This window comes from Penicillium solitum (genome assembly GCF_028829755.1).
Source record: "Penicillium solitum strain IBT 25940 chromosome Unknown utg000004l_segment0_segment0, whole genome shotgun sequence".
NCBI lineage: Eukaryota > Fungi > Ascomycota > Eurotiomycetes > Eurotiales > Aspergillaceae > Penicillium > Penicillium solitum.
In genome coordinates this window covers 1948174-1973977 of record NW_027072124.1, presented here as the reverse complement: position 1 = coordinate 1973977, position 25804 = coordinate 1948174, and the positions used below count along the sequence as shown (strand labels likewise).

General features: G+C 49.8%; 9 protein-coding genes across 9 annotated transcripts; 6 read left to right on the top strand and 3 right to left on the bottom strand.

Moving 5' to 3' along the window:
* Positions 1-643: 643 nt before the first annotated feature.
* N7455_006756 (uncharacterized protein) lies at positions 644-994 on the top strand (the record flags this gene model as incomplete). The annotated part of the gene is made up of 2 exons (XM_040953473.2): positions 644-913; positions 971-994. The coding sequence occupies 2 exons, from the start codon at positions 644-646 to the stop codon at positions 992-994; spliced, it is 294 nt and encodes a 97-aa protein (XP_040815979.2).
* Positions 995-1401: 407 nt separating this feature from the next.
* Positions 1402-2595, bottom strand: N7455_006755 (cytochrome P450; the record flags this gene model as incomplete). The annotated part of the gene is made up of 4 exons (XM_065605421.1): positions 1402-1478; positions 1525-2058; positions 2111-2495; positions 2590-2595. The coding sequence occupies 4 exons, from the start codon at positions 2593-2595 to the stop codon at positions 1402-1404; spliced, it is 1002 nt and encodes a 333-aa protein (XP_065461275.1).
* Positions 2596-3914: 1319 nt separating this feature from the next.
* On the bottom strand, positions 3915-5795 carry N7455_006754 (dihydroxy-acid dehydratase; the record flags this gene model as incomplete). Its single annotated transcript, XM_065605420.1, has 3 exons — positions 5715-5795; positions 5118-5640; positions 3915-5090 (listed from the first exon to the last, which is right to left on the bottom strand). Exons 1-3 carry the CDS (start codon positions 5777-5779, stop codon positions 3915-3917), a joined length of 1764 nt encoding a protein of 587 aa, XP_065461274.1. The 5' UTR covers positions 5780-5795.
* A 2996-nt stretch (positions 5796-8791) lies between these two features.
* N7455_006753 (uncharacterized protein) lies at positions 8792-11813 on the top strand (the record flags this gene model as incomplete). Its single annotated transcript, XM_040953603.2, has 5 exons — positions 8792-9051; positions 9103-9716; positions 9769-10647; positions 11220-11370; positions 11624-11813. The coding sequence occupies 5 exons, from the start codon at positions 8792-8794 to the stop codon at positions 11811-11813; spliced, it is 2094 nt and encodes a 697-aa protein (XP_040815919.2).
* Positions 11814-11951: 138 nt separating this feature from the next.
* bck1 (uncharacterized protein) lies at positions 11952-17051 on the top strand (the record flags this gene model as incomplete). The annotated part of the gene is made up of 2 exons (XM_040953552.2): positions 11952-16672; positions 16742-17051. The coding sequence occupies 2 exons, from the start codon at positions 11952-11954 to the stop codon at positions 16860-16862; spliced, it is 4842 nt and encodes a 1613-aa protein (XP_040815920.2). The 3' UTR covers positions 16863-17051.
* Positions 17052-17247: 196 nt separating this feature from the next.
* On the bottom strand, positions 17248-19770 carry N7455_006751 (Golgi transport complex subunit COG3; the record flags this gene model as incomplete). Its single annotated transcript, XM_040953597.2, has 4 exons — positions 17248-18027; positions 18082-19101; positions 19154-19493; positions 19547-19770. The coding sequence occupies 4 exons, from the start codon at positions 19768-19770 to the stop codon at positions 17248-17250; spliced, it is 2364 nt and encodes a 787-aa protein (XP_040815895.1).
* Positions 19771-20046: 276 nt separating this feature from the next.
* N7455_006750 (RCC1 domain-containing protein) lies at positions 20047-21762 on the top strand (the record flags this gene model as incomplete). The annotated part of the gene is made up of 1 exon (XM_040953666.2): positions 20047-21762. The coding sequence occupies one exon, from the start codon at positions 20047-20049 to the stop codon at positions 21760-21762; it is 1716 nt and encodes a 571-aa protein (XP_040815962.2).
* A 210-nt stretch (positions 21763-21972) lies between these two features.
* Positions 21973-24144, top strand: nop9 (RNA-binding RNA processing protein NOP9; the record flags this gene model as incomplete). The annotated part of the gene is made up of 1 exon (XM_040953564.2): positions 21973-24144. The coding sequence occupies one exon, from the start codon at positions 21973-21975 to the stop codon at positions 24142-24144; it is 2172 nt and encodes a 723-aa protein (XP_040815851.2).
* Positions 24145-24743: 599 nt separating this feature from the next.
* On the top strand, positions 24744-25675 carry N7455_006748 (glutathione S-transferase family protein; the record flags this gene model as incomplete). The annotated part of the gene is made up of 3 exons (XM_065605419.1): positions 24744-24968; positions 25031-25236; positions 25302-25675. Exons 1-3 carry the CDS (start codon positions 24748-24750, stop codon positions 25673-25675), a joined length of 801 nt encoding a protein of 266 aa, XP_065461273.1. The 5' UTR covers positions 24744-24747.
* Between the last annotated feature and the right edge of the window lie 129 nt (positions 25676-25804).

Sequence of the window (25804 nt, the reverse complement as noted above, 5' to 3'; positions counted from 1 at the left end):
AGAAGAAAAGGCAAAAGAGCCACCTGATGGCCTACAAGAGCCTCACCCTCGGACCCATACACGGTCCATCAGTCACAGAATCGATTGGTAGATAGGTCTCGTCTGGATGCTATCATGCCGGAGCATTGCCCTGAGCTTGTGACTTCTCCGAACGAGTCCACCTCAGCTTACAGGTTGAACAACGCGTAATCGGTCTGACGAGAGGTATAAAGCCGTGTACCTCGCACGCCGTCTTCGTGGAATAAAATCCAATTTGATCATTTCATCTCTACCAAGTGCTCAGCCTTCCGTTCGTTATCTACTACGTATCTGTTTCTATCTCTTCTACTGGTTCAAGTCAATATGACCTCTTTTACAGAAAAAGGACACGAATTCTTGGGTAAGAGACCTTCTACAAGCATAATTGGTTTCGCTAACTTGGTATTGCGAAGCTTCAATCCCTACTGGGCCGTGTGAATAGCCTGAAGTGGTCATATACGACTCTATCGTTTCTTCCAAGTTAGGCACGTAGGCCAATCCCATTGTAATCGGAGATGATCTTGCTCTATTGGGCTCCGCTTCCAATCCCATCGTGATCCATGTTGACGAGGGTTGGTGTTGTGATAAGACAGACCAGCTTAGTTCCGATGCCGACACTGAGATCATGGCTACACCGGAATTCTGGGCGTTGATCAGTGGAAACTTCGCCGTCCCTGTATACAAAGGTGAAGCTGTTGATTCGTCCTCTGTCCGTGCGCCAACTAGATCGCCAGTCTGTGAGGATCCAAAAGACCTTCGATCGTTCGAGCAATCAACCCCGAACTGTTTTCACCTAGATGGCAAATCACCGAAAGTGACCAAGAATTCGTTTGACGCGTTGGAGAATTGTTCTGGTCTTAAGGCTACAAGGATTGAGGAGGTTGCAAATAGTGACGTAAGTACGCTTAGCCAACGACTATTTGTTTTGTGGCTATCATATTAACGATAGCAGCACACATCACATGTACCGGCTTGATTTGGTCTTCCACATATTGCTCACTTCCGATACTGTCGAAGAAGAAAAAAACCAAACCCACAACATTAGCTTCGTCTCTTTATCCTAATTCGCGCCCCAGAAGGCGGCATCAGAGCCTCGGCCATCCACCGATTCGTAGGTCTCCGTCCATTATACTTGGCCGGAAACTCGACGTCATAATTCATTAGAAGATAGGCAACAATCATCTTGACCTCAAAGTCAACCAGGAATCTACCCGGACACGAATAGCCTCCATGTCCGAAGGGCAGATGCTCCGGCGAAGTCGACACAAAGCTCAGATTACTTGTGGTAGACCTGCCTTTTCCGTCTCTGGGAGCCTTTTCGCGGACCCGAGAGAACCGAAAGGGATCGTACTTGAAAGGATCCTCAAAAGTTTCGGGATCGCATTAGAGCGGACGACCTAGGAAGGAGATGTATGCGCCTTTGGGAAGCTCGATTCCATCTTCTGTCTTGATCCCCTCGACTAGAATCTTGCGGAAGACCCCCCCGGTTGGTGTTTGAATGCAAACGCATGGTTTCACGAGCCACACTGTCGGATTTGATTATCTGTGCGACTTTGTACTTGGTCCATTTGGTGTTGCTGTCGGGGCCGATGATATCGTTCACTTCGTCTCGGAGGACGGAGATAGTATTGTATTGCGAGTCTGAGCTGACGATGTTGAGTATCATGTTTGTTACAAGCAAGGTTGTCTGATGCACGGCTGCAAAGTTGGCAAAACACAGCCGTCTGGACATGCTGGGTAGATCGTGCAGTTCGCGGGGTCGCTCTTTCTGGGCGTAGCGGAGCATTTGCTGGAAGAGATCCTGCGGTTCTTCGCTATCAGGCTTTCCCGCGCTGTTTTGCTGGCTCAATGCTTGTATCCGTTGGCGATAAATTGGCTCTACTTGTTTATTGACCTGTTCAATGTTCCGACGGAGATTCATCGTAATTAACGGGCCAATAATTGGGCGCAGAAAACGTGGAGTAGCGCCGGTCAGACCGCCGTTCATCATTATCTCATCTTTGACCTTCCAGCAGGCTCGAAGATACGCTTCGTTGCGGCCTATCGCCATCCGGTTAGAAAGGGAATACTTCAGTGAGGAAATGAAACGTACAAAGAGGAAATCCAACGGTAAATCGACTCGCTGCGGCAATCATGACCATTCGAATTGTCTCCAACAAATCGACTTCTTTCCATGACTCCGTTTCGCATCCAATATATTTATCGAATGCATACTTCAATTCCTCATTCATACCATCACAAACTGCCTCCAGCTTGGAATTGATATCCAACTTGACAAGAATACAAGGCCAGGGATCGGCTTTGTATTTTTCATGGCCAAGTGCGTACTTCAGTTGAACAAGTTCCAAGACCGCGTCGGCGTGACTAAGTTCCTTTTCAGGACGGGCCATGATATCCCGCATTGTGCTTTGAGGCAAGACGATGTCGTGGCGAAATCCAAGACCCGGGAGAAGGTCTGTCTTGCCACGTTTGGTGTACTTGATTCAGGTTAGTATCGCTGTCAATAATAGGGTAGAAGAACGCACGTTCTCATATATTTCTTTGTATAGAGTCTCTCAGTCGGTATAGTACCTCCATCTCGTTCGCCAGCTGAATGTTCTTTTCCCATCAGGCTCACCAGCTAGTGGGAGGTTGGCAGGATATTCGATAGCAAAGAATGCCTGATAGATAAGCAAAGCGCATCCTACTAGAGCAGGAAGCATCACTGAAGCCCATGCCTCATACTTTTCAGCAAATGACTGGGAGAAAGTAGAAGCTCCCATATTTCTTTTTGTAATGGGGACTGTCGGTGTTGCTTGTATTGGTTCATAATTTGTTCAAATACTGATTCTTCGAGCAGAATAAAAGTCTTTGGGACTCATGTGAGGGAAGTGACTGGAATATTTAGCCCCATAATACCAGACTAGAGTCACTAAGCTAAATAAATACAAGCTAGCGTTTGCCAACAAGAATACCCTACCACGACAGCCCGGCCGAGAACATGCACACCACCAGTAATAAATATATGGTATTCTTTCAAATTAATACACCCAATTAATTAAATACATAGCCCGAAATAATAAACCGAAAATGACACCTTTTAACTGCAATTACGTTATTGATGCTTACCTACTTACGTCTATGTAAGCAACAAGGCTCACCTGGGCAATCTTGGCAGTTCAAGGCTTGGTATCTAAAACAAATGTACGGAGTACGTGCAGACAATATATTTTTTCATGGAGACACTATTTAGATCCACCGGCCCAGCGACCCACCCACTTAGCCCACCTTGTTAGCTGCATCTCGGCCGTCGATCATCTCCACTGAAACATTCGATGCAACCCCAATATTATTCCCACAGAGGGTAATACCAAATTGTACTCCGTCACATAGCTGGGCATTTGCTCCCATTCAGCTCCTTGTTGTCTTATGTGCACTAGAACCGGAATAGAAAATCTATGACAACCGACGCAAGTGCTGTGATATTGTCGGCGTATCATCAGACAAATATGGGTTGGCTATTGATTTACGGTGCGCGAAGACATTCTCGCCTTTAGCTAGTATATCTCATCTTTTCCGGTGCCTTGACTCTTTTTAAGAGTATCGCCCAATAGAGGTAATCCTCCTTTATAGTCTCTTTGAAACCTTCTGGCTTCAAAAGCGGTATGCTCTTCAAACTGGCCCATCTGTCCAGAGCACGAACCCTGAGAACGTATGAGTACACCGACTTTAAACTAACCGTAAAATTACCTAGCAGACAGTACTGGAGTCTTCTTTATGGTTGGAAAAACATTTACATCAAGTATGACCATGTAGCCCAGTATAGTCATCACTCAGTTAATAGTTGCACAACGTTTCCCAAAATTGTATGACGCATTAGTTACTTTTGACGCCAGAGCTCCTGGCGAGCGGGATACCTAGATCGGTCCGTCTGTTACACAACCATGACTGGCATCGCTGACCAGGGCGCAATACTTCTTCAAAGTTCCCTTCTGGTATCTGAGCGGGGGTGCTTTCCACTCCTTTCTCCTCTTATCGAGCTCTTCAGTTGGGACATGCAGATCAACCACTTTTTCTTCAGCATCAATCACGATCCTATCACCGTCTCGTGCCAGCGCGATCGGGCCGCCCTCCATGGCTTCAGGCACGATATGTCCGATCAAGAATCCGTGACTACCACCAGAGAATCTCCCATCCGTGAGAAGCGCAACGTCCTGGCCAAGACCGGCACCCATGATGGCCGCGCTGGGCTTAAGCATCTCAGGCATTCCCGGACCACCCTTGGGACCTTCATACCGGATAATGACAACTGTCTTCTCACCCTTCTTGATCTCGCCCCGTTCAAGGGACTCAATAAATGCATCTTCGTAGTCGTAGCACTTGGCTGTGCCCTCGAATCGCAGACCCTCCTTGCCAGTAATCTTACCCACGGAACCGCCCGGGGCCAACGACCCGCGAAGAATCTGGAGATGACCAGATGGTTTGATAGGTTTGCTGAGGGGTTGGATAATGTCCTGGTCGGCAGGGAAGTCGGGCCATGAGGCTACATTCTCCTTCATGGTTTTGCCAGTGACAGTAATTCCTGAGCCGTCGATCAGGCCCTCCTTCAGAAGGTATTTGAGGAGTGCTGGCGTGCCACCGATGTTGTATAGGTCGTTCATAAGATATTTTCCAGATGGCTTCAAGTCGGCCAGGAACGGTGTCTTGTCAGACACGGCTTGGAAGTCATCAATAGTCAACTTGATACCGACAGAGTCCGCAATAGCAATCAGATGCAGAACAGCGTTGGTGCTGCCACCCAGCACGTTGACTACAATCATTGCACTCTCAAATGCTTGACGTGTCATGACATCCCTGGGCTTGATTTCTTCCCTGAGCATTTTCTTAACCGCCTCACCGATGTTTTCACATTCGACTAGCTTCTTGGGATCGTCTGCCGGACAACTGCTGCTACCAGGAACCGTCATACCCATAGTCTCAATGGCTGTCGCTAGCGTGTTGGCCGTGTACATGCCACCACAGGCGCCTTTGCCGGGGCATGCATTGCGAATGATATCGAACCGCTCCGTCTCGTCGATCTGGCCGGTGATGAACTATCCATACGACTGGAACGCGCTGACCAGGTCCAGTGTTTGGCCCTTTGCACTGCATCCGGGCTTGATGCTGCCGCCATAGACCATGATACTAGGCCGATTCGTGCGCCCCATCGCCATCAACACACCCGGCATATTCTTATCGCAGCCCGGTAGCGACACATTCGCATCATACCACTGGGCATTCATCACCGTCTCAATGCCATCGGCGATAAGCTCCCGACTCTGCAAGCTGTATCTCATTCCCGCTGTGCCCATACTAATCCCGTCTGACACTCCAATCGAGTTGAATCGCATAGGGACCAGACCCGCCCGGAGGACGGAATCACGCACGATCCCGGACAGGTCGTGCAAGTGCATGTTACATGGGTTACCCTCGAACCACACCGAGGAGATACCGACCTGCGGCTTCGACATGTCCTCCTCTGTCAGGCCGGTGGCATAGAGCATGGCTTGTGAAGCACCCTGGGATTTGGGTTGTGTGATTTTCGAGGAGATTCGGTTGAGGGCCTCGTCGGATTTATAACGACGCCCGATAAATGGAAGGCGACTGACCATGATTGTTAGTATTTGTCGATTTTGAGGAGGGCACGAGACGCATTGCGATGGAAGATTCTCACGTACGTATTCTCAAACCGAGCTCGTCGGCTCAATCCCAGAGCTCTCGATCGGATACTCGACGTCGCCATGATGCTTGTGGATACGTGTGGGGGAATGAAACAGGTTAAGTGGGAAGAAAAATGATGAGGAATAAAGTCCAGTGTGTTGAAGACACGAACACTGTAAGAAGGATGATCGTTGTCAAGTAGCCGTGATATAGTTATTTAGAAGACGGTGCATATTATGATATCCGGAGATGTGGCTCAACTCCGGACGGGTCTCTCCCTACATTCGGACCGTACCGAACCGTCCCGATGTGATCTCGGCCCCCACCTGGGCAAATGGCGGCTGCCCAATGGCAGGTTGAGTAATGCAAAAAAGGTAGCCATTTTACGCCTCGGGCCAGACGTATTCCATCTGTTTCTCTTCTCCTGGTCCGGCGCTCGTGTATATGAGGAAGTCGAATGCAACCCATCCTTCCAGACTAACTCGTACAATATGTCTAGCTACCAGGAATCAACCAGTCTGATTAATACGGCGACTCCGTCTGAAAGTGCAGCACCAGCTAGGACGACTAAAAGAAGAGCTGAATCATGTGATCCTGGTGTATTCGACCTTTTCTCAAGCCTTTACGGCCCGGGAACTCTCAAGCCACCGTTGCTGAAACGGACAATATCTGCAAGCTGTCTTATAATCAGGGACGACGCAATTGAATTTATCGACCAGCATGTCTACTTGTGGTAATTCCGAGATGTTTGGGCCTAACCGAATGATCATCAATGCCTTAGTGCTTGCCTCAGTGCTGACAGATACATTCATAAGTTCCTTTGCGAATTAGACTGGTTGGAGCTGGATGCAAATTTGCACGCGAGATATATCAGACGACGCTTCACGCTTATGCGGCTATTCTATTACTTTGACTGCATTGTCACAGACATTCGAACGGGAAAACATGTTGGACAAAGAATACGGACCAAGCGAGGTCGGGACTGCCGATCCGCAGCAATAGATTTTATGCTCGAATCGTTCCACCCAGCTTGATCGAGCAATATATCACGACAATTCTATCTGCGGAAAAGGTTAAAGCAGAACCTTGAGTGTGGTCGGCGCTGGTGCATATTGGCACAGTATCTTGGCTGTGGTGCTGAGCTATTGTGCAGCCCGAAAATGGACTCTATCATATGTAAATTTGGGGAAATATAACCTACATTACAGAGCTACAATTCATTGGTTCGAGTTCAAGAAAGATATAGTAATAAGTTGCAATCTTTTGTGCCCTCCGGTATGGAACTGGCCCTTAGTTAGGTGGAACTGACTAAGCACTATATCCTGCAACCTTGGAAGTCTACCGGGAAAACCATGACCAGTCCTGGGACACAGCAAGGCTGTAAATCTACACAAACCGTGATCCGTTCTAGGACACGACGATCAGTTAAGCTAAGAACTAAAATTTGGAGATGAGGCAAACTAGCTCAATCTTAACCTATATCCTGCAAATTCACCAGGAAAACCGTGGCCCATCCCTGGAAGGGTTCTATCAGAAGGGAAAATCGTGGGCTGCCCTACGGTAAGCACGATCGGGAGAAACAGCCTTACTTGTTGTGGATAACTTAAAGAAAGGGAGAAATTGTGGACTGTCCTACGATGACCTTAATCGGGAGACGCAGCTTTGCCTGTGGTAGCTTAAAGGGGGAACTCGTGGACTGTCCTACGATGAGCTCGGTCGGGAAACGTAGCTTTACCTGTGATAGTGCAAAGTACTAAAGCCTCAGAAAGGCGAAGGATTGGGAGGGAAAGATACTTAGTGGTGATCTACTTTGAGTACCAGATGTCTACTTTCTGTTTCAAGCCACCCGACAGATGATCCAGGGCAAACTGCACAAGGCATTTGAGAGCGGGCTTATTCACGAATCAGTTATTCCCGGAAAATATTTCAGTTAGCTTCTGTCTATCTCTATCTCTGTCTGTTTAAAATCGAGGTATCATCATATACATGAGCATCGGAAGAAGTGTGCAGCATGGATTTAAGTACTGTAGTTGATCGGTACCTAAGAACACTGTGCCGCCGCTCAGGACGCAGGTCAGGACGACAGTACCCGGGTGGGTCAGGCAACTCGCTGTCCAAATTTACGGGTGGAAAGGAGGTCATTTCTGGCGCCAGAGGTTGTCATTTTCAGCGTCGTTTTCACAGGTCCCTATATTCTAGTTGTAAAATTTATATATGTAGAAATCTCTAACTAACTATATTGACTTGGTGATTTCTACCATGCATCATGCATGGTACTTGACAGTTACCTCTACATCGTGTGGCATCCTGCTGATTTCGGGTGGAGCCCCGAAAAACATCTGATTGTCGCCTCCCTCTCCACTTCGCGCAAAATAAGCCTGTGGCGTTCAAAATGTTTACATTTTCATTGGAGGTCTGACGGGTCGGGTAATATGTACAACATGCCTCAGGGCCTATTAATTGGAAGGCTTGGTATTTGAACAGGGTCTTTTTTCTGTGTTTTTTGATACTCTTAGATATCCCAGTTGTATCTACCTCTTACTTCCAAGTTGCAATACAACACTTGAATTTATCGGCTAGATATAATATACAAGCTTGGAAAAATTATAGAAGGCGAAAAAAAAAGGAGAAAAAAAAAAACAACAACCGCAACTGCCGGCAAAACCGGGTTTTCTCAGCTGTCTAGCCAAACCCTAAAAACAAGCCGGACCTGACCGGTGGCCCATAAACCAATCTGTGCGCAGAATGGTATCGGCAAAATTCAGCCGCGAAAAGCCACCGGTGAATCTCACACCCTTTCAGATTGCGTGGCGTGCCGACTGGATCATTTTTCCAGTCTAGTTCCGGCTTGGTTATCTGATCCGTTCATCTCGGGCACTTTAGTGCGCTAACTACCTGTATCCATGGATGTGCAATGATAGGTCTCAGACTTTCTTGGTTAGCTTCCATAAGGAATAAAGGTACTAAAAGTCTCTTCAAATGATCTATATATAGTTGAATTCCCCGATCGTCCCTTTTATTTCCTTTGCTTTCTCGTAGTCTCAATCTTTTCTTCCGGGGCTGCCCATATAATAGAGATCCTCGCCTGTAAGCCATGGTTGTCATCAATCTGACTCGTGGTCGGAAGGACCGTGCGATCGTCGAGGACCTGCGCCCAACTCGAGAAAACGAGAAAACCGATACCAACGTGGAGCAGAATACAGTTGATGATGGCCTGAACAACCTGAGTCGTGCGGAGAAGGAAATCCGGGAACATCCCGACGAGGTCAGCGCAAATGCTGCAGATGGTGTGCGCAAGGCTGAGGCGGTTGCTTTGGTCTGGAGCAAGAAGGCTGTTGTCGCGACCTATGCCTGGTAAGTACCATGAAAAAGAACGACAGATGAACTAGACTCTAACATCTATAGGATCTGGATCTGCTTCTTTATGCTGGCTTTGCATTCCTCTATTGGTTCCAACGTCCTCTACTATGCCTATTCCAACTTCCAGAATGCTTCTCAGGTCAGCACGGCCACCATTCTGGCAAGCATTGTCGGTGGAGTTCTCAAGCTCCCCATCGGAAAGATCTTGACACTATGGGGACGTGCTGAAGGTCTCATCATCTTCACGGGCGTGTATATCCTCGGTATTATCATTCTTGCTGCTTGTAACAACGCCAACAGTTACGCCGCCGGCTATGTTCTGTACTGGGTTGGATATGATGCGATCTATATCATCCTGGACATCTTCATTGCCGATACTTCGGGTATGCGCAACCGTGCTTTCGCTTTTGCCTTTGCCTCTACCCCCTTTATCTGCACTTCGTTCACGGGTCCCCTAGCTGCTACGCATTTCCTGGAAACCTCCAACTGGCGTTGGGCCTACGGCTCTTTTGCTATTATCATGCCCTTTGTTTTCCTGCCCCTGGCTGGTGTCTTTAAGTACTATGAGAAAAAGGCCCGGAAGATGGGTATCTTGCGGCGTCCAGTTAGCGGCCGGACTACCATGCAGTCCATCGTTCACTACTTGCATGAGTTTGATAGTGAGTATAGGTATTTCTTTTGTTCTTAATCGATCACTAACCGAATTGGCAGTTATCGGTGCCTTCATCCTGATGGCGGCTTTCATCTTGTTCCTCCTTCCCTTCAGCTTGGCTAACTATGGCCGTGCACAATACGGCGAAGCCGCCTTTATCGCTCCCCTGGTTATTGGCTTTTGCCTCTTCTTCGTATTTGCGGCTTGGGAAAAATGGTTCGCTCGTACCCACTTCATCCCCTACCAGCTCTTTAGGGACCGCACCGTCTTCGGCGCCTGTGGTCTCTCGGCTATCCTCTATTTCAGCTTCTACTCCTGGGATTTGTACTACTACTACTTTGTGATGGTCGTATACAACCTCGATGTCACGATGACCGGCTATATGACCGCGATTTACACAGTGGGATCCTGCTTCTGGTCCCCGATCTTTGGCCTTTGGATCCGCTATGTGAAGGAGTTTAAGTACAGCTGTCTTTTCTTCGCTCTTCCACTGATGACCCTCGGCGCCGGGCTGATGATCCACTTCCGTGGCTCAGACAGCGACATCGGATACGTTATCATGTGTCAGATCTTCATTGCCTTCGCTGGAGGTATGATGGTCATCGGCGAGCAAATGGCCGTAATGTGCGCTTCGGACCGTGAAGGTATCCCCATGATGATCTCGCTGGTTTCTCTATTCTCGAACTTGGGCGGTGCCATTGGCTATGCCGTCTCTGCTGCCATCTACGCCAACACTTTCCCCCAGGGACTGCGTGAGGCCCTGCCTGAGAGTGCTAAGGACCAGTGGGCTTCCATTTACGCCGGTGGCTATGTTGCTCAAATGAAGTTTCTGCCCGGCACTAAGGAGCGTGATGCGATCAACTTCGCCTACGGCTACAGTCAGAAGTACGGCTGTATTGCTGCGACGGCGATTCTTGTTCTTGCTGTTCCGTGTATCGGTATGTGGAGACATTATAGGGTGAACAAGGAACAGAACAAGGGTACTGTTCTCTAGATCTGGAGATATAAAGTCTCAAGATTTGGATTCGGCATTTTGTGTACAACAAATGGGGACACTTGATGTATCCAATTGTGGATGTTTATGACTTCTCGAAAATAATTTTCACGCGTCTTCTGTTGGGCTACTAGCGCGATATAATTGAATTTATTATGCCTTTTTTTTTTACTCTATTTTTCCAGTGACAGACTTTGAGCTCTATTACTTCTAGTATAAGTACGGAGTACTCCGTCGAGGACTTGCTCTAATACTAGTATTCCGGGCCATGGGAATTATAGGGGTACACTAAACCATGGATGTCTCATCCAACGTTTCTAGAGAGTAGGTTAGAAATGAAGACAGACGCCACAGGGCTGTTATTGGCGCGCAACGGGTGCTAGGTGATCACGGGCCACCGAAGGTGAGATTAGGAGATTTCAGGGTCTCGGAAGGGGTCTGGAAGGGATCCCATGCAGAAAGTGTTGAAACGTCCGTTCTACTGTTCTTTCTTTCTTACTGTGTACTGTGTCCTAGATACTCAGGACGACTACGACTGCTATAACCCTAAAAAGGAAGAGAAAGGTACCAAATCCAAAAGCCACGTGACAATCCTTCTCAAGGCCTCAAAACAATATAAACGCCATTTCACACGCCATTTGATATATTATCCCTTCGAAAATTCTCGGTGAGTTAGTTCTATTTCCTGAAATACGTCGGAAGTAAGGAGTTGTGATGTTCTGTGTTCGCTTGCGCCTGCTTGAATTTCATTCGACCTTTTTTGTGATCTTCCAATCTTCCAATCTTTCGACCCAATCGCATCAGCCCTCCAAAACCCTTGGGAGCTCATCGGCCGGTGACTAACCATGTACTGAGTTCAGAAGAGTTTTTTTCTTCTTCATTTGAGTCGATTATTGAGATTCTCATTGGCTTTGTACCAGCCCGTCGCGCGATCTCGGTCTGTTCCGCAATCCCAAGCGCTGCGATAACATCGGCGACGCCGAACCGAACCATGTCAACTCGCGCACCGACGACCTAAATTCGTGTCATTTCTGCCTTTCCGAACCGATCAACGAGACCGAGTATCCAGTCCTCAAACCCGACCGTCTGTTTGGTGCCTGGGACGTCTAGCATGATGCGTTAATGGTTAATGAGCATACCTAAACAACCCCGAAAACCACCTCTGCCCAAACGCCTCCTGGACGTCGCAGTCGAGACAGCGCGATATAACTACAGCCAACCGACAAATCCAGTACATCGGCTATCACAATGGATGGTCGTCAGCAGTATGTCCCGGGGCCCCCGCCTTCCTCTCAAACACAACACATGAACCTGCCTCCGCCTCCACCTCGACACCCACAAGCCCAAACGATGGTGCCACCTCCTCCTCCTGGCCCGCCTCCGGGGGCGACTTATGGGGCTCAAACAGGGTGGCAGCAAAACTGGGGCAGACCGCCGCTGAATCCAGGCTTCCCACCGCCGCCACCTCTTGCCCCCGCACCAAACCAGCATCTAACATACGGTCGCCCACCAGCTCAGTTGTCGATAGTTCCTCCGCGTCATGACCATCAGCCTCTGACATCCGCAACTTATATACCCGGGAACGATACTATCGGCGTTGGCATTCCAGGGTTGTTCGACCCCCATGGAAGAGCTGCTCCATATGATCCATATGCGCACACCAATGCCGAGAGACAACGGTTGGGTCTCAGTCAAATGCACGATCACATCAATACTTCCATGCCGTATAAAACAGACCCAGGCCTTCCTCAGACCCCAGGTGGCCGCACTGTTTCTTCGCCCTACGCTCTTCATGGCAACATTCATGAATTAACGTCCAACGACAGTCCGCAACAGCAGGCGACAGCTCAAACCACCGAACTTACCAAAACTACAAGTCATCGCCACAATCCCAGCGGTACTTCGCTGGGTGGTTTATCTCACAGTGAAGCTGCGATTCAGTGGCCATTGGATCGCGTGCTCCTCTGGCTTGCGAAGAATGGGTTTTCCAACGATTGGCAGGAAACATTCAAAGCCTTGGAGCTCGAAGGCGCTGACTTCCTCGAGCTTGGACATGGATCTGGCGGGCGAGGAAATCTTGGAAAAATGCATCAAGTGGTCTATCCTCAATTGGCAAAGGAGGTCGGCCGTAGTGGCAAAAAATGGGAACCTGGCCGGGAACGAGATGAAGGAAAGCGTATGCGCAAATTGATCCGTCAAATCCATGATGGTTCGCAAGACTATACCGTCTCTACACCACTGAATCAGACGCAGCCGCCGGCGACTGCGTTCCCTGAGACCAATGCAGCTTACTTCTCCAATAATTTCCCAGAGCCACGCTCTGCTGGCCCTATCCCTGGTGTCAATGATGTGAGTCCGGATCATCTGAGTGCATTGCACGCCTCCAACCACGGCCAAAAGCAGCCTGGGCAACGTTCAGTTACCATGCCGGTCCCTGCTGGCCACGATTCGCCGAGATACAATGACTCTCCGGCACGAGAAAATTGGATGCGACCTGACCATTTGCGCTCCGAGTATACCCGGACCGCCTTGTCGGGGATGAACACCGACCATCGACGCCAGAGTCCGTCCATTGGCAGTGAATCGGGCACTTTTCAGGGATCATCTCTTCGGCCCCATGAAGAAAGTCCAAATAGTGGTAGCCCGGCCCTGCAACATGCGTCACCCGCTTATACAGGAGCTTTTTCATCATCCACTGGGGATCTCACGTTGAGACAGTATGATCACTCTCGGGGCAATAGCACTGAGTCGATCCCCGGATCCAGTCGGGGCGCCACAAGCCGGTACTATGATGCACGTAGACAAGGCCAAGATTATGATCGCAAACAAGGCCCAGAGGGTGCTCGCCCCTCGCCTCAAGATGCCCTTGGTCGGCAATGGAGTGACCAAGGCTCGTCTTCGTACTCTAAAGAACACAAAGGCTTTTTCTCCAACATTCTAAAGAAGAAGGCGAAAAGCCAGCCATCTTTTGATCAGCAGCATGAAGACTCGTCACCTACGACGAGCCCGGAAACTCGCCCGAATGAGGCCTATCTCCCTTATATAAAGCCTTCATACAACTCCAGCGACATGTCGGTCGGTGAGCGTCCATCCACGGCGACCACAAAGACGAAAAAATGGGTATTTGTCACCACGGATGGCTTGAACTTCCGCTTGATTGACATCTCCGATCTGGACTCTTACGAGTCATTGCGTAACGGGATCTGTGAAAGCCTCGCGGTCGACCCGACCAGTGCTCAGATTTATCTCACTCAGCCCGGGCAGAGTGAGCATGAGGATCCTATGAGTGACGCAAACCTCGCACAGTCGCGTCGAAGCAAGTCAGATGCATATGGTTCTCTCAAGCTGTTTGTACGAGGGACTCCTATGCTTCCCATGCCATCTAATACTCCTCGAGTCGATGGCCTGGGAGTTTCATTCACAGACAAGTCCAATATATCCCCCACGGCAACACACCATCAGGTCCACAGGAAGCCCTTGGACGAAGAAGCCCTTAACAGGTTATCACCGCATCGCACCAGGCCAGAATCTCCATTGTTGGGCTCTCGGCAAACTACCCTCAAGGCTTCGACAGGGAAGGCATCCTCGGCAGAGCCTGTACAGGACGCAACCCAAGCTCTTGGGTCTGACCAATCCGATTTGCTCGCTCGCCATGAGGAGCATCTCCGTGAAGTCGAGCGCAAACAAAAACATTATTTGCAATCCAAAATGCCGCAGTCTCACCAGAATAAGAATGCCTACAGTGACACCGGGTACAGACGAAACGAGATCATTGACTTTGACAGTCCTCGCATCTCGCCTTACGATGAAAAGAAGGGGGAGTCTCTCGTACCACTTCGCAAACCTCCAACAGCGCCAATCGAGTCCAACACTCTTACCAAGGTCAATTCTCTCAGCAGGAGACCCACCACTCGTGAAAACCGTGAAAACCGTGAAAACCGTGAAACCCGGTTGCAGCCGTCCTTGGGCGCAGCAATTGCCAGCGTTGGCCGCATTACCAGTGCTGTTGGCACGCCATTGCCTTCGGTGCCGGCTACAACTAAGCCCTCGGCCAACACTCGAGACAGTGCAAGCTCCGAGTCTGAGCGACCAGGATCATTTGATTCTACTGGAACATTCTCAAGTAGAACAACCCTTGGTCAGTATATGCATGACACAGCGCGGCCTGATCGATCTCCCGCTGACTATGTTTCAGACTCTTCGAGGCCCACCTCAAAGATGGGCACGGAAAGCGAGAAACCGCCAGTCTCGTTTGCCAATCAGTCACCCGAAAAGCCTGTTTCTGAAGACCCACCGAGACCAGGGTTGCAATCTCGCAAGTCGTTTGGCCCAGAGTTCGACTTTGAAGAGAATCAAGTATCCTTCCAGCGAACTCCTCAGCAGCAACAGGACTCTGATGATGACTCTGATGATGACTCGGACGATGGCCTATTCCAAGTCCGACCTTCAAGGGCCCAGGAAGAAGAGAGAGAAGCGCAAGCTGAAGCCGAGAAGAAGTCGGAGAGGCCATCGCTCACCGTCAACACAAAAGATCAGTTAAGATCAAAATTGTCCGTCAGGTTCAAATCTCCAAGCACTGCTGGTCCCAGTTCCAGCGGAGAGGCATCTGATGGGAAGGAACCGGTTTCTAGTACCTGGGGACCAGTCTCACCTGAAGATGAGAGACCTGGTCCACTACGGCGGGAGTCATTTGCTCGAGATATCTGGGCAAGCAGACCTGCTGTCGAAGGCGTTATCGACCATCTCGATGACTTCTTCCCTGACGTTGATCTTGACGCTCCTTACTTGGATGAGCCCTCATCGCCCAATACCAAGGCTATCAGCGAACATGACGTGAAAAAGGAGGCCCCGCCACCTATGCCGCATGCAACCCATGCACCTGATACAGCTCCGGTGAGACCACCTGAGCCTGCCAATTTTGCTCGACAGAAACTTGCTCGTAGTGGAGGCGGTGGCGGCGGACTCTCCCGCATGAAATCCATTCGACAGGTGGCCCAGGGAGCAAACCGAACGAACAGTATTAGCAATGCTGGTCCCCAAAGGTCGGGTGATCTTCTGCGCCGAAAGAGTACCAAGATGTTCGGCGCCAAAATTATGCAAATCAGGCCCAGGCCAGGCACCCGGCTTAGCCAACTCGACCCGATCCCTCAAAACAGCACCCAAGTGGCGTCCAATACCGGGCCTGTTCCTCAGCGACAGCCCACTTTCCGCATCATCCGTGGTCAGCTTATCGGCAAGGGTACTTATGGCCGCGTATACCTAGGCATGAACGCAGACAATGGTGAAGTCTTGGCTGTCAAACTGGTCGAGATCAACCCCCGAATTGCAGGGGCAGACAAAGACCGTATCAAGGAGATGGTCGCCGCTCTGGACCAAGAGATCGACACGATGCAACACCTCGAACATCCCAACATCGTACAGTATCTTGGATGCGAGCGAGGTGAATTCTCCATCTCTATCTACTTGGAGTATATTTCCGGTGGGTCTGTCGGAAGCTGTCTGCGCAAGCATGGCAAATTCGAAGAAAGTGTTGTAAGATCACTGACGCGGCAAACCCTGGGCGGGCTGGCATACCTGCACGATAAGGGAATCCTCCACCGCGACCTGAAAGCAGACAACATCCTCCTGGATCTTGATGGCACATGCAAGATCTCCGACTTCGGTATCTCCAAGAAGACAGACGACATCTACGGCAACGACTCATCCAACTCCATGCAAGGCTCCGTCTTCTGGATGGCCCCGGAGGTCATCCAGTCCCAGGGCCAGGGCTACAGCGCCAAGGTCGATATCTGGTCCCTTGGTTGTGTGGTTCTGGAGATGTTCGCAGGCCGTCGACCATGGAGCAAGGAGGAGGCCATTGGCGCCATCTTCAAACTCGGCAGTCTGAGCCAGGCTCCACCGATTCCAGATGATGTTTCTATGAACATTAGTCCCGCGGCTCTTGCATTCATGTACGATTGCTTCACAATGTAAGTTTTCATGCATCGCTTTTTCAACCCTTGGTTTTTGGAATTTTCTTTTACTGACATCTTCCCCAGTGACTCGGCTGAACGTCCTACTGCCGGAACCCTGCTCACCCGCCATCCCTTCTGCGAGTCCGATGCGAACTATAACTTCCTAGACACGGAATTGTACGCGAAGATTCGCGATGTTCTTTGAGTTCCCTTGGTTTGATTTTGCTTGTTTCGTTGGGTTCGGAGTAACTTCACGATTTTGCGCTTTCTCCTATCGACCGTACATACCCTTTTTTTTTGACATCCTTCAAGCGAGATTTGTCGTCTGGATTCTTCCGGCTTTCTGATCAGCTGTATATACCTTTTCTGAAATTTGTGAATAATAACATTTACCGGGGGAACTGGATTATTCCCTCTTTACAGTCTGATTGTGATACTCTACAGTACCAGCAAGAATTGCAGTCAGGACAAACAAGAATTTATACAGTTAGTTCTTCAGCTTGTACATGTACAAAAGTGCTCAATTCAACATGGTATCTATGCTCGAAAAGCGGATATTAAAAAAAAGATCATGAGAACGAATCCAAATCCTAAGAGCTGGTACTTAGGAGATCGTCATCGTCCTCGGGGATATCAGCCTGCAACCCAGCGACACCGACACGGAACACACCCTCGCACCATTCAGCAAAGGTATTAACATCCCAGACAGCATCGTCCCGACCTTTCCCTTTCTTACTAACAAAATTGCCCTTGGCCTTCTCGGAGGAAGTATATTTCTCAAAGAAATCCTCATAAATCTGAATAGTGCGGTCCTGGACCGCCCCAACAAGCGTCTCTTTCATACGCGTGTCGTCGATATACGCATTCAAGACCTTACGCAGACCCGGCACCTCTTTCTCGATAGTGCGGCAGGAAGGAAGGATAAGTTCGCCGCGGGCCAGATTGCGAGAATCAACGAATTGAGCCGGTAACGAGGCGGTCATGCGCGCAGCAAAGGCATTGATGAAGTCGTTGATGACTGTGCGAAGACGACCATCCAACTCGACTTTCGCGTCGAGCATGTTCTCCACGACGCGCGGGACGAGGCCGTGGCCGACAAGGCGCATCAAGTTGCGTGGGTTGAAGAGGCCGCCGCGCTCGCGCAGCTCCCAGAATGTACTTGTCATGCCGGAGAAGTCGAAAGAGATGTCGGCGGAGACGTATTCGATGTCGAAGGCGACAATTTGTTGCTTTAGGATTAGGAGGTGACTCATTAGGAACAGTTGGCTGTCGGCTGGTGTGGCTTTGGCGGAGATTAGGGTGCTGGCGTTTTGGAGGGAGAGGGTTGTTTGGTGTACGATTTGGTGGGCTAGGTCGTCGAAGACGGTGGACTGGGGTGGTCAGTATGGATGAGTAGTTAGGGCTGTTACAAGGAGGCATCTTACATTCACTAGGCGGTATATCCGACTCAGAAGCCAGATTGCTTTTCGCAGGGTTGGATACCAGCCCTTTAGGGCGGTCTGGGTCTCAAAGTCCCATTTTCCGTCTGTCTCCTGTATAGATTCGCCTGTGTCGTCGCCTTGTTTGGCCGTCATGTCGATTAGTGTATCCGCAGATGTGTCTTTCTTGCCCGAGATCTGGGTGTCGGACACAGTCAAAGATACCTGTCGGTTGCGCATGGGGTAATCGGTGTCCTCTGGGCGAGGTTTGTATCGTTCGATTTCGTCGCGCAGAACAGCCAGAGCACGGAAGACAAGTCGGGCCTGGACGTCTTGCAAAGCGGGCTGGATCAAAACCGAAAAGTCAAGATGGTTCGTCTCGACTTGTTCTGGTTCTTCTTCTGGGTCTGAGAAATAGCGAGTCTGCAGTAGATTGCACAGCTGACATAGCTTGACAATATCGGACTCATGGATAATCCGTGGACTAAGGTGATCATAAAGGGGTTCACATAGCGTCTCAAGGAAGTCATACAAACCTCCTTGTCCGTGGAACCATTCTCCCCATAGATCATATTCGTCTAGGCACAGACCACGGATATAACTGATACTAGCTCGAGCAAAGGCAACGAGGTCCTTGGACGAACTAGGCGTCTGTGTGATTTCGCCGAGCTTTTTGCGAGCAAGCGGAATGATCAGCTTTGCACGGGTAGCCGAGTAATTGCTGTGCAGCTCGTTCATCAGACTTTGATACTCTGCTTCGTTATTTTGATCTGGGTTGAGCGGTGGCACAGCTCTCTTTTGAATCTCGACTCCAATCTGTTTCAGCTCGGGTGCTCCAACCCTGAACTTGGCGTACAGGAGAGCCGACAAGGCTGTATCGTTCAACTGCTGATCTGAAATCTTTTTGGAGACATTCTGGTAAATATCCTTAAGTGAAGATACAAAGTTGCCGCGGATAAGCGTCAAGGCACGCGTTAGGAGTAGTCGGTATCTCGAGCGATAGACTTCTGCCTCTTTTTGATCCGGCTGCGTAAAGGTAAGCGATAGTCGCATAAATATCCACAAGGTGCTCACTCACATGTGTTTCCATGTAATCCAAACACACGTCCAGACGCCTCAACATATCTGAGAATTCCTTGTCGCGAACTGTATTCCCCGCGCCGGGAGCATTCAGCCGCCGCGATGCGGGGTCTAAGAAATCGTAATAGTGGAGATTGTTCTGGATGCCATTCGCAAGTTTTGTATCTCGTTCCTGGGCAGACAAAAGCCCTTGGCATTGTTTCTCGAAGTTGGATGTTTGGGTCTCGACCGATTTGAATGATTCGGACAAGCTGGATAGGTCATCCAGAAGGGTCAGGGTGTTCGTTAAGATTTCGTCAATGTGCTCTTTCGATTGTTCAAGTTCATCCAAGCAATTCCTACAGGAAAGTAAATTAGTACACCTCCGATAACCGTCCAATGTCAATCATACTGGTACTCGTCATAGCTCTCCTCAATCAGGTCACCCTTGACATCATTAAGCCATTGCGAAAACTCGAGTTCGTTGGTCCATCCTGGTGTTTTCCACTCAGAAGCGCTGGGTGACTTCTCGTCCAATGCTTGGAGGCTTGATTGAGTTTCTTTGGCGGTGGGTTTGCGCGGCGGGCCAGAGGGGGCGGTTTGGCGGCGGGCACGCTGCTGCTTTGTGGAAGACATGGTGCGGTCAGGGCCCAGGGAGTGTGATAGGAGTCAGCCCGCAGCTCATTTCTCTCTATCGACTTTATCCGGAGTGAAATTCAGGCCAAGTCAGATGTTGAGGTTCAACTGCGATGTGGTCAACTCCGAGATGGATTCTGCCGAGAGCTCCCGCCTGGATGCGGCAACAAATCATAGGCGCGGCATTGAGAGCTTCCCCGGATATAATCTCACCTTTACAGCTTGGTTATGCTCTAGCTGGTGATCCAGCCATCATCTACAATGTTGAAAAACCAAATGCGACGGCCCGCGACGCACTCCGTCCTCGCTTTTCGTCCCCTCAGAAACTCGACGGCTCAGTCACTAAATGTGCCATGGTCCCGATTTGCTAGCAATCAATCGCAAAAGCCAGGCCCGTCATCGCACTGGATCCGCAACTCTCTCGGATTTGCTGTGACGGGAACTGCAGCCTTTTTGGGATACTCATACATAGCTGATGGTGGAAAGGATGCTTGGATTAGTAGCCCGGAGGTTACGAAGAAAGAGCCCGTTGATGTCAACGATCTCCAAGCTCAGTTCATTCAAGAAAAACGAAGCCTGAAAAGCCCCGCCGTCTACACATGGGGCTCGAACGTTTATCGGGTGGTGGATCCGGGATCCAAAGATACCGACATCAAGACTCCTCGGCGCTTCAAATACTTTGACGGCCAGGTGCTGAGAGATCTCAAGATCGAGGAAAAGTCAGGTGCAGCGATCACTGAGAACGGAGATCTAGTTCAATGGGGTCAGGCGTACTCCGAGTCGGACTTCAAACCCACGGTGACCCTGACCGGCAAGAATCTCACCTCACTCGTTCTGTCCGAAAGCCGAATCATCGCGCTATCCACGGATGGGAGTGTATACTCACTGCCCACATCCAAGGACGGACAAAGCACCGGCCCAAGGACAACGGAAAGCTCTTGGGTTCCGTTCTGGCCTAATCAGTCTAATCTGAGCTACCGTGTGCTGAGCCCATCTTTGAAGCTTGGTGAGAAGGTCACTACAATCAGTGGAGGACAGGAACATGTGCTGCTTCTCACAAACTCTGGTCGAGTCTTCTCTGCGGCGTCATCCACCGAAAACTACCCTTCGCTTGGTCAACTCGGTGTGGAGGGACTTACCTGGTCCACCAGACCCAAGGGGCCAGCAGATGCCTGCCATGAAATTACAGCACTCAAAGGCTCTAAGATTGTTCAGATTGCTTGTGGCGACTACCACTCGCTGGCGCTAAGCAAAGATGGCCGTATGTTTGGCTTTGGTGACAACTCATTTGGCCAATTGGGTGTTGATTTTGAACCCGAGAGGCCTTTCAAGGATGCTCCTTTCCTTATGAAGGTTCAAAAACTATATAGAAGAAATCTCTATCTGCCCAAGGTTACCAGCATTGCTGCTGGTGGCGCCAACACCTTCTTCTCCGTCGATTCCAAGCGCATTCTGGGACATGAAGAAGAGGCTGCCAATGTTCATGATCTTGGACATGTAACTGCAGACACATGGGCCTGTGGTAGGGGAATTTGGGGTACTCTCGGCAATGGCAGATGGGTTCACCTGCAGGATTCGCCCACCAAGGTGAAAGCTCTAAGCGGTATGAGCGAGTATGACGAGAATACAAAGCAGATGACCCCTATCCGTATCAGGGCCATGTCTGTCGGTACAACACATGTCTCTGCTATTTTGGACAACAAGACCAATGTCAGCAAGACTACCAAGGACTCTTTGGATCAATCTAAAGACTGGGGCTACGATGTACTCTGGTGGGGAGGCAACGAGCATTTCCAGCTGGGAACAGGAAGGCGAAGCAACCAGTCCAAGCCTACCTACATCAAAGCACCCCCCGAAAACAAGAAAACCGAGGCTGAGGCGCGATTGCAGATCATGCCTCGTCACAAGGGCAAGGTCGGGACGCGCAATGTGAGCATGGAACAGCGTGTTGAATGTGGGCGCCATGTCTCTGCGATTTATTCTGCAGTGTAAGGACACAAAATGAAACCTGTATATTAGTGATGTCATATGAAATCCAATTATAATTTGCTCTACTCAATACGGCCTGTTGTTTTGGTCTTATAGAATGGCCGCGGTTGCAAACAGACCAAACTCTTATCACCGCGGAGACGCTTGGACCACCGCTTATCCAAAAAAATTCCAGCGCTTCAACTCCATTTTCCCTCACGACACACCGCCATAATGCCTCGTGAACAACAAAAGAGAGGCCGCAGGGCCGAAAAGAAGGCCCAAAAAGATGATTCCAAGAGAAAGTTCGAGGAAAATCCCGAAGAACCGGTCGCGAAGCGAATCAAGCCCTCTGCCGACGACGCCGACGAGACCAACGAGGCCAACGATGACATCCAAATTGCCGAAAATGAGGACTATATTCCCCTTGACCAGGGCGAAGAGCAGGAAGGCGAGCAACCTAATAATGATGGAGACATGGTTTTCTACGGTCTTCTAGACGAGGAGGAGTCCGAGTACTTCCAGCGCGCCAACGAAATGCTGGAGCTCAACCAGTTCCAGGACGCCGAAGAGCGCAGCTTGTTTGTCGACAGTGTGTACGCGGAAGCCAGTGGCAAGGAGTTAAAGATTGCCTGCAGTCAGGGCTGTTCGAGACTCATGGAGAAATTGATCTCAATGTCGGACGCTCGTCAACTGCGCCGGATATTCAGCAAATTTATCGGTCACTTCCTCCATCTAGTGCAGCATCGCTTTGCCAGTCATTGTTGTGAGACACTTTTCATTCACGCTGCGCCTGCCGTCATGCAAAAGACGAAATCTCAACCCAAAAAGTCAGACGAAGAAGCAGAGGAAGAGCCGGAGCTATCGCTCGCAGAAATGTTCATGGCTGTTATTGAGGAATTGAAGGAAAATTGGGGCTATCTGTTGACGGAGCGATTTGCGTCGCACACAATCCGAGTGCTACTGCTGGTTCTTGCAGGCGAGCCGGTTGATGTCACGTCAAATGAGTCGTTTGTCGCAAGTCGCAAGAAGGAAAGAATTGATATTCCGACGGTTCAGGGCGAGGAGAAGGCAGACAAATCGAAAGCCGAGAAACACGCTGTTCCAGAGGCGTTTGAGCCGGCACTCAAGAAGATCATGACTGATATGGTTTCCGGTCTCGATGATGTTTATCTCCGAGCCCTAGCTACTCATCCAGTTGGAAATCCCGTGCTTCAAGTGCTGTTATTCCTGGAACTTTCGCATTTCGGAAAGTCCAGCGCCAAAGATCCTAAGTCGACTATCCGCAGACTGGTTCCCGATGAGTCGTTCGAGGAAGAATCCGAAAGCGCGGTGTTCATTCGTGGTCTCCTCTACGACCCAGTTGGTTCTCGCCTGTTGGAGACGATGGTGCGATACCTTCCTGGTAAATCATTCAAAAACCTTTACAGGAACAACTTGGGTGACCGAATTGGCTCCCTCTCTCGCAACAGCACTGCTGGATATGTGGTTCTTCGGATGCTGGAAAGACTCGGCAAGGATGACTTGAAGATTGCCCTGACCAACATTATCCCCGAAGTTCCGGGCCTGATTGAACGGTCGAGACTCATTGTCCCCAAGATGTTGATCGAGCGGTGTGTGGTCCGTGGCGTCGACACAAAGCCTCTTGCCGAAGCACTTGAGAGTGCTTATAGCCAGGATCCTGTTATCAGACTGCAGCAGATGCTCAAATTCAACCCCTCCGAGAACAAGGCCCCGCAATCTGAAGACCATGATATGGACGAGGATAACGACGGAAAGGAGCGCAAGCCACGAGGCCCACCCCCGGTATCTGCAGCCGAGAAAGCGGAGAAACTTCATGGCTCTCTGCTGGTACAGGCTATGTTGACCGTTCCTGGCCCTCTCAGTCAACTTGTCTACACGAGTCTTCTCGCCCAGTCATCCGAAACCATTGTACAACTTGCCCAAGAACCCACCTCTTCCCGCGTTCTCCAACAGGCACTGACTTCCACAACCTCCACGCCTCAAATCCGGCGACAGCTCACTACCCGTTTCCAGGGCCACCTCACACCTCTTGCCTTGAGCAGCAGCGGGTCACACGTGGTGGATGCGCTCTGGACTGCAACCAAGGATATCTTCTTCGTCAAGGAGCGCATGGCGCAAGAACTCGAGCAGCATGAACAGGAGCTCCGCGATTCCTTTGTGGGTCGCGCAGTCTGGCGAAACTGGTCAATGGATCTCTTCAAGCGCCGCCGTCGCGATTGGGCTCACAAGGCCAAGGGCTTTGAGGAGCGAACCGAGGGCAATGAAGGCGCCGAACGTCCCAAGTCTAAGCTTGAACAGGCCCGGGCCCGTTATGCAGCAGCCAAGGAAGCAGCCGATGCCGGCGCTACTGGTGCGAACCAGACTGCGGTGGCTAGCAGGTGAAGTACTGGTGATAAAATTACATATTGGACGAAATGCACATGTACTCATACAAAAAGGCGTTAATGCATTCAAATGTTTTATTGCTTTATATCTATTTCTATACCTTTCTTATGAATCGATATTTAGAACATCGATGAATTATATATAGTTCACTCGCAGAGATCGAGAACATCAGAATCAAACGCCAACAAATATGGAGCTAGCTCATTTATGTATATGATCCTTGGATTCTCATGGAGTTCAATGTGTTATATATTGAATCTTGCCCCTCGGAAGTTTCTTCGAGGGATATACATCTATCCATGGATCCCTTCAACTCATAAGAGCTCTTATCCAGAAGAAAATCACCCGAAGAGCTGCTAAAACTGTAACAGAACTAGCTGATGCTGAAGATATACATCGTATACTATCGTATCGCACATCGAATACAAAATATAGCCAAATTAATACATGTATATATTGAACTTCCTTTCCCCGGATGCTCGGGATCAATGACATTTTGACAGCCCCGAGCCGCGGGGTGCTGATAAATGGATAGGTTAAGGGCAACTCCTCAAAAGCAACTCGTTTATTTAACTATAAATTATTCGCCTGAATCTCCCAATGTTCTCTCGTTCTGCCTTAAGCATCAGCCCATTTAAGACTCGACTCTCCCAAATTTCTTCCACCTTACGCCTACCTTACAGCACAATGTCAGGTTCTGACATCACCCTATACACATGGCCCACGCCAAACGGCATTAAGGCATCTATCGTCCTCGAGGAACTTGGGCTCCCCTACAAGACTGAGGGGATGAACATCAGCACCAATATTCAGAAGGAAGAGTGCGGTTTCTCCTCGCAATAATTCAAATCGTAACAACATACTAATCAAAGTGATTGAATAGATGGTATCTGAAGATTAACCCCAACGGCCGCATCCCTGCTATCCTCGATGGCACACAACGTGTCTTTGAGACCGGATCGATTTTGATGTACTTAGCCGACAAGTACGACACCGAACGCAAGATCAGTTACGCTCCCGGAACACCCGAGTACATCGAGCAGACATCTTGGGTAATGTTCCAAACGGGCGGTATTGGACCAATTCAAGGTGCGCGCTGATACGTTACTTCAAACTCCTAGGGTCCCCTACTAACACTAAAGCTCAATCAATAGGCCAAGCAAATCACTTCCGTGTCCATGCTCAGGTGCGCTCCGACTACGCCATTAAGCGGTATATCGACGAGACGAAGCGCCTGTACTCGGTCCTTGAGTCCCGATTGAAGGAGAGCGCTTACCTCGCGGGCGAGAAGTATACTATTGCCGATATTGCGAACTTCACTTGGGTCAGGGCTGGTCCTGCTTCACTGGAGATCGATCTATCCGAGTTCCCCGCGCTTCAGAAATGGGTCGAGACCATTGATCAGCGTGAGGCTGTGCAGAATGGTTCGAATGTTCCACAGCTGAATAGGTCTCCTGAGCAGATGGCTGAGAACTTCAAGAAGTCCCGGGCGAGGATTGATGCCATGGACAACTCGGATCTGCATTGATCGGAGAATAAGTCGTTGGAAACTCACTTGCTGACCATAAATTTGCAATGTGAAATTGGTCAATCTATCGAATGCATCTGTTCTAGTTCCTCCGTTTCTCAGACACTTTTTATCACTACTATATAGCAG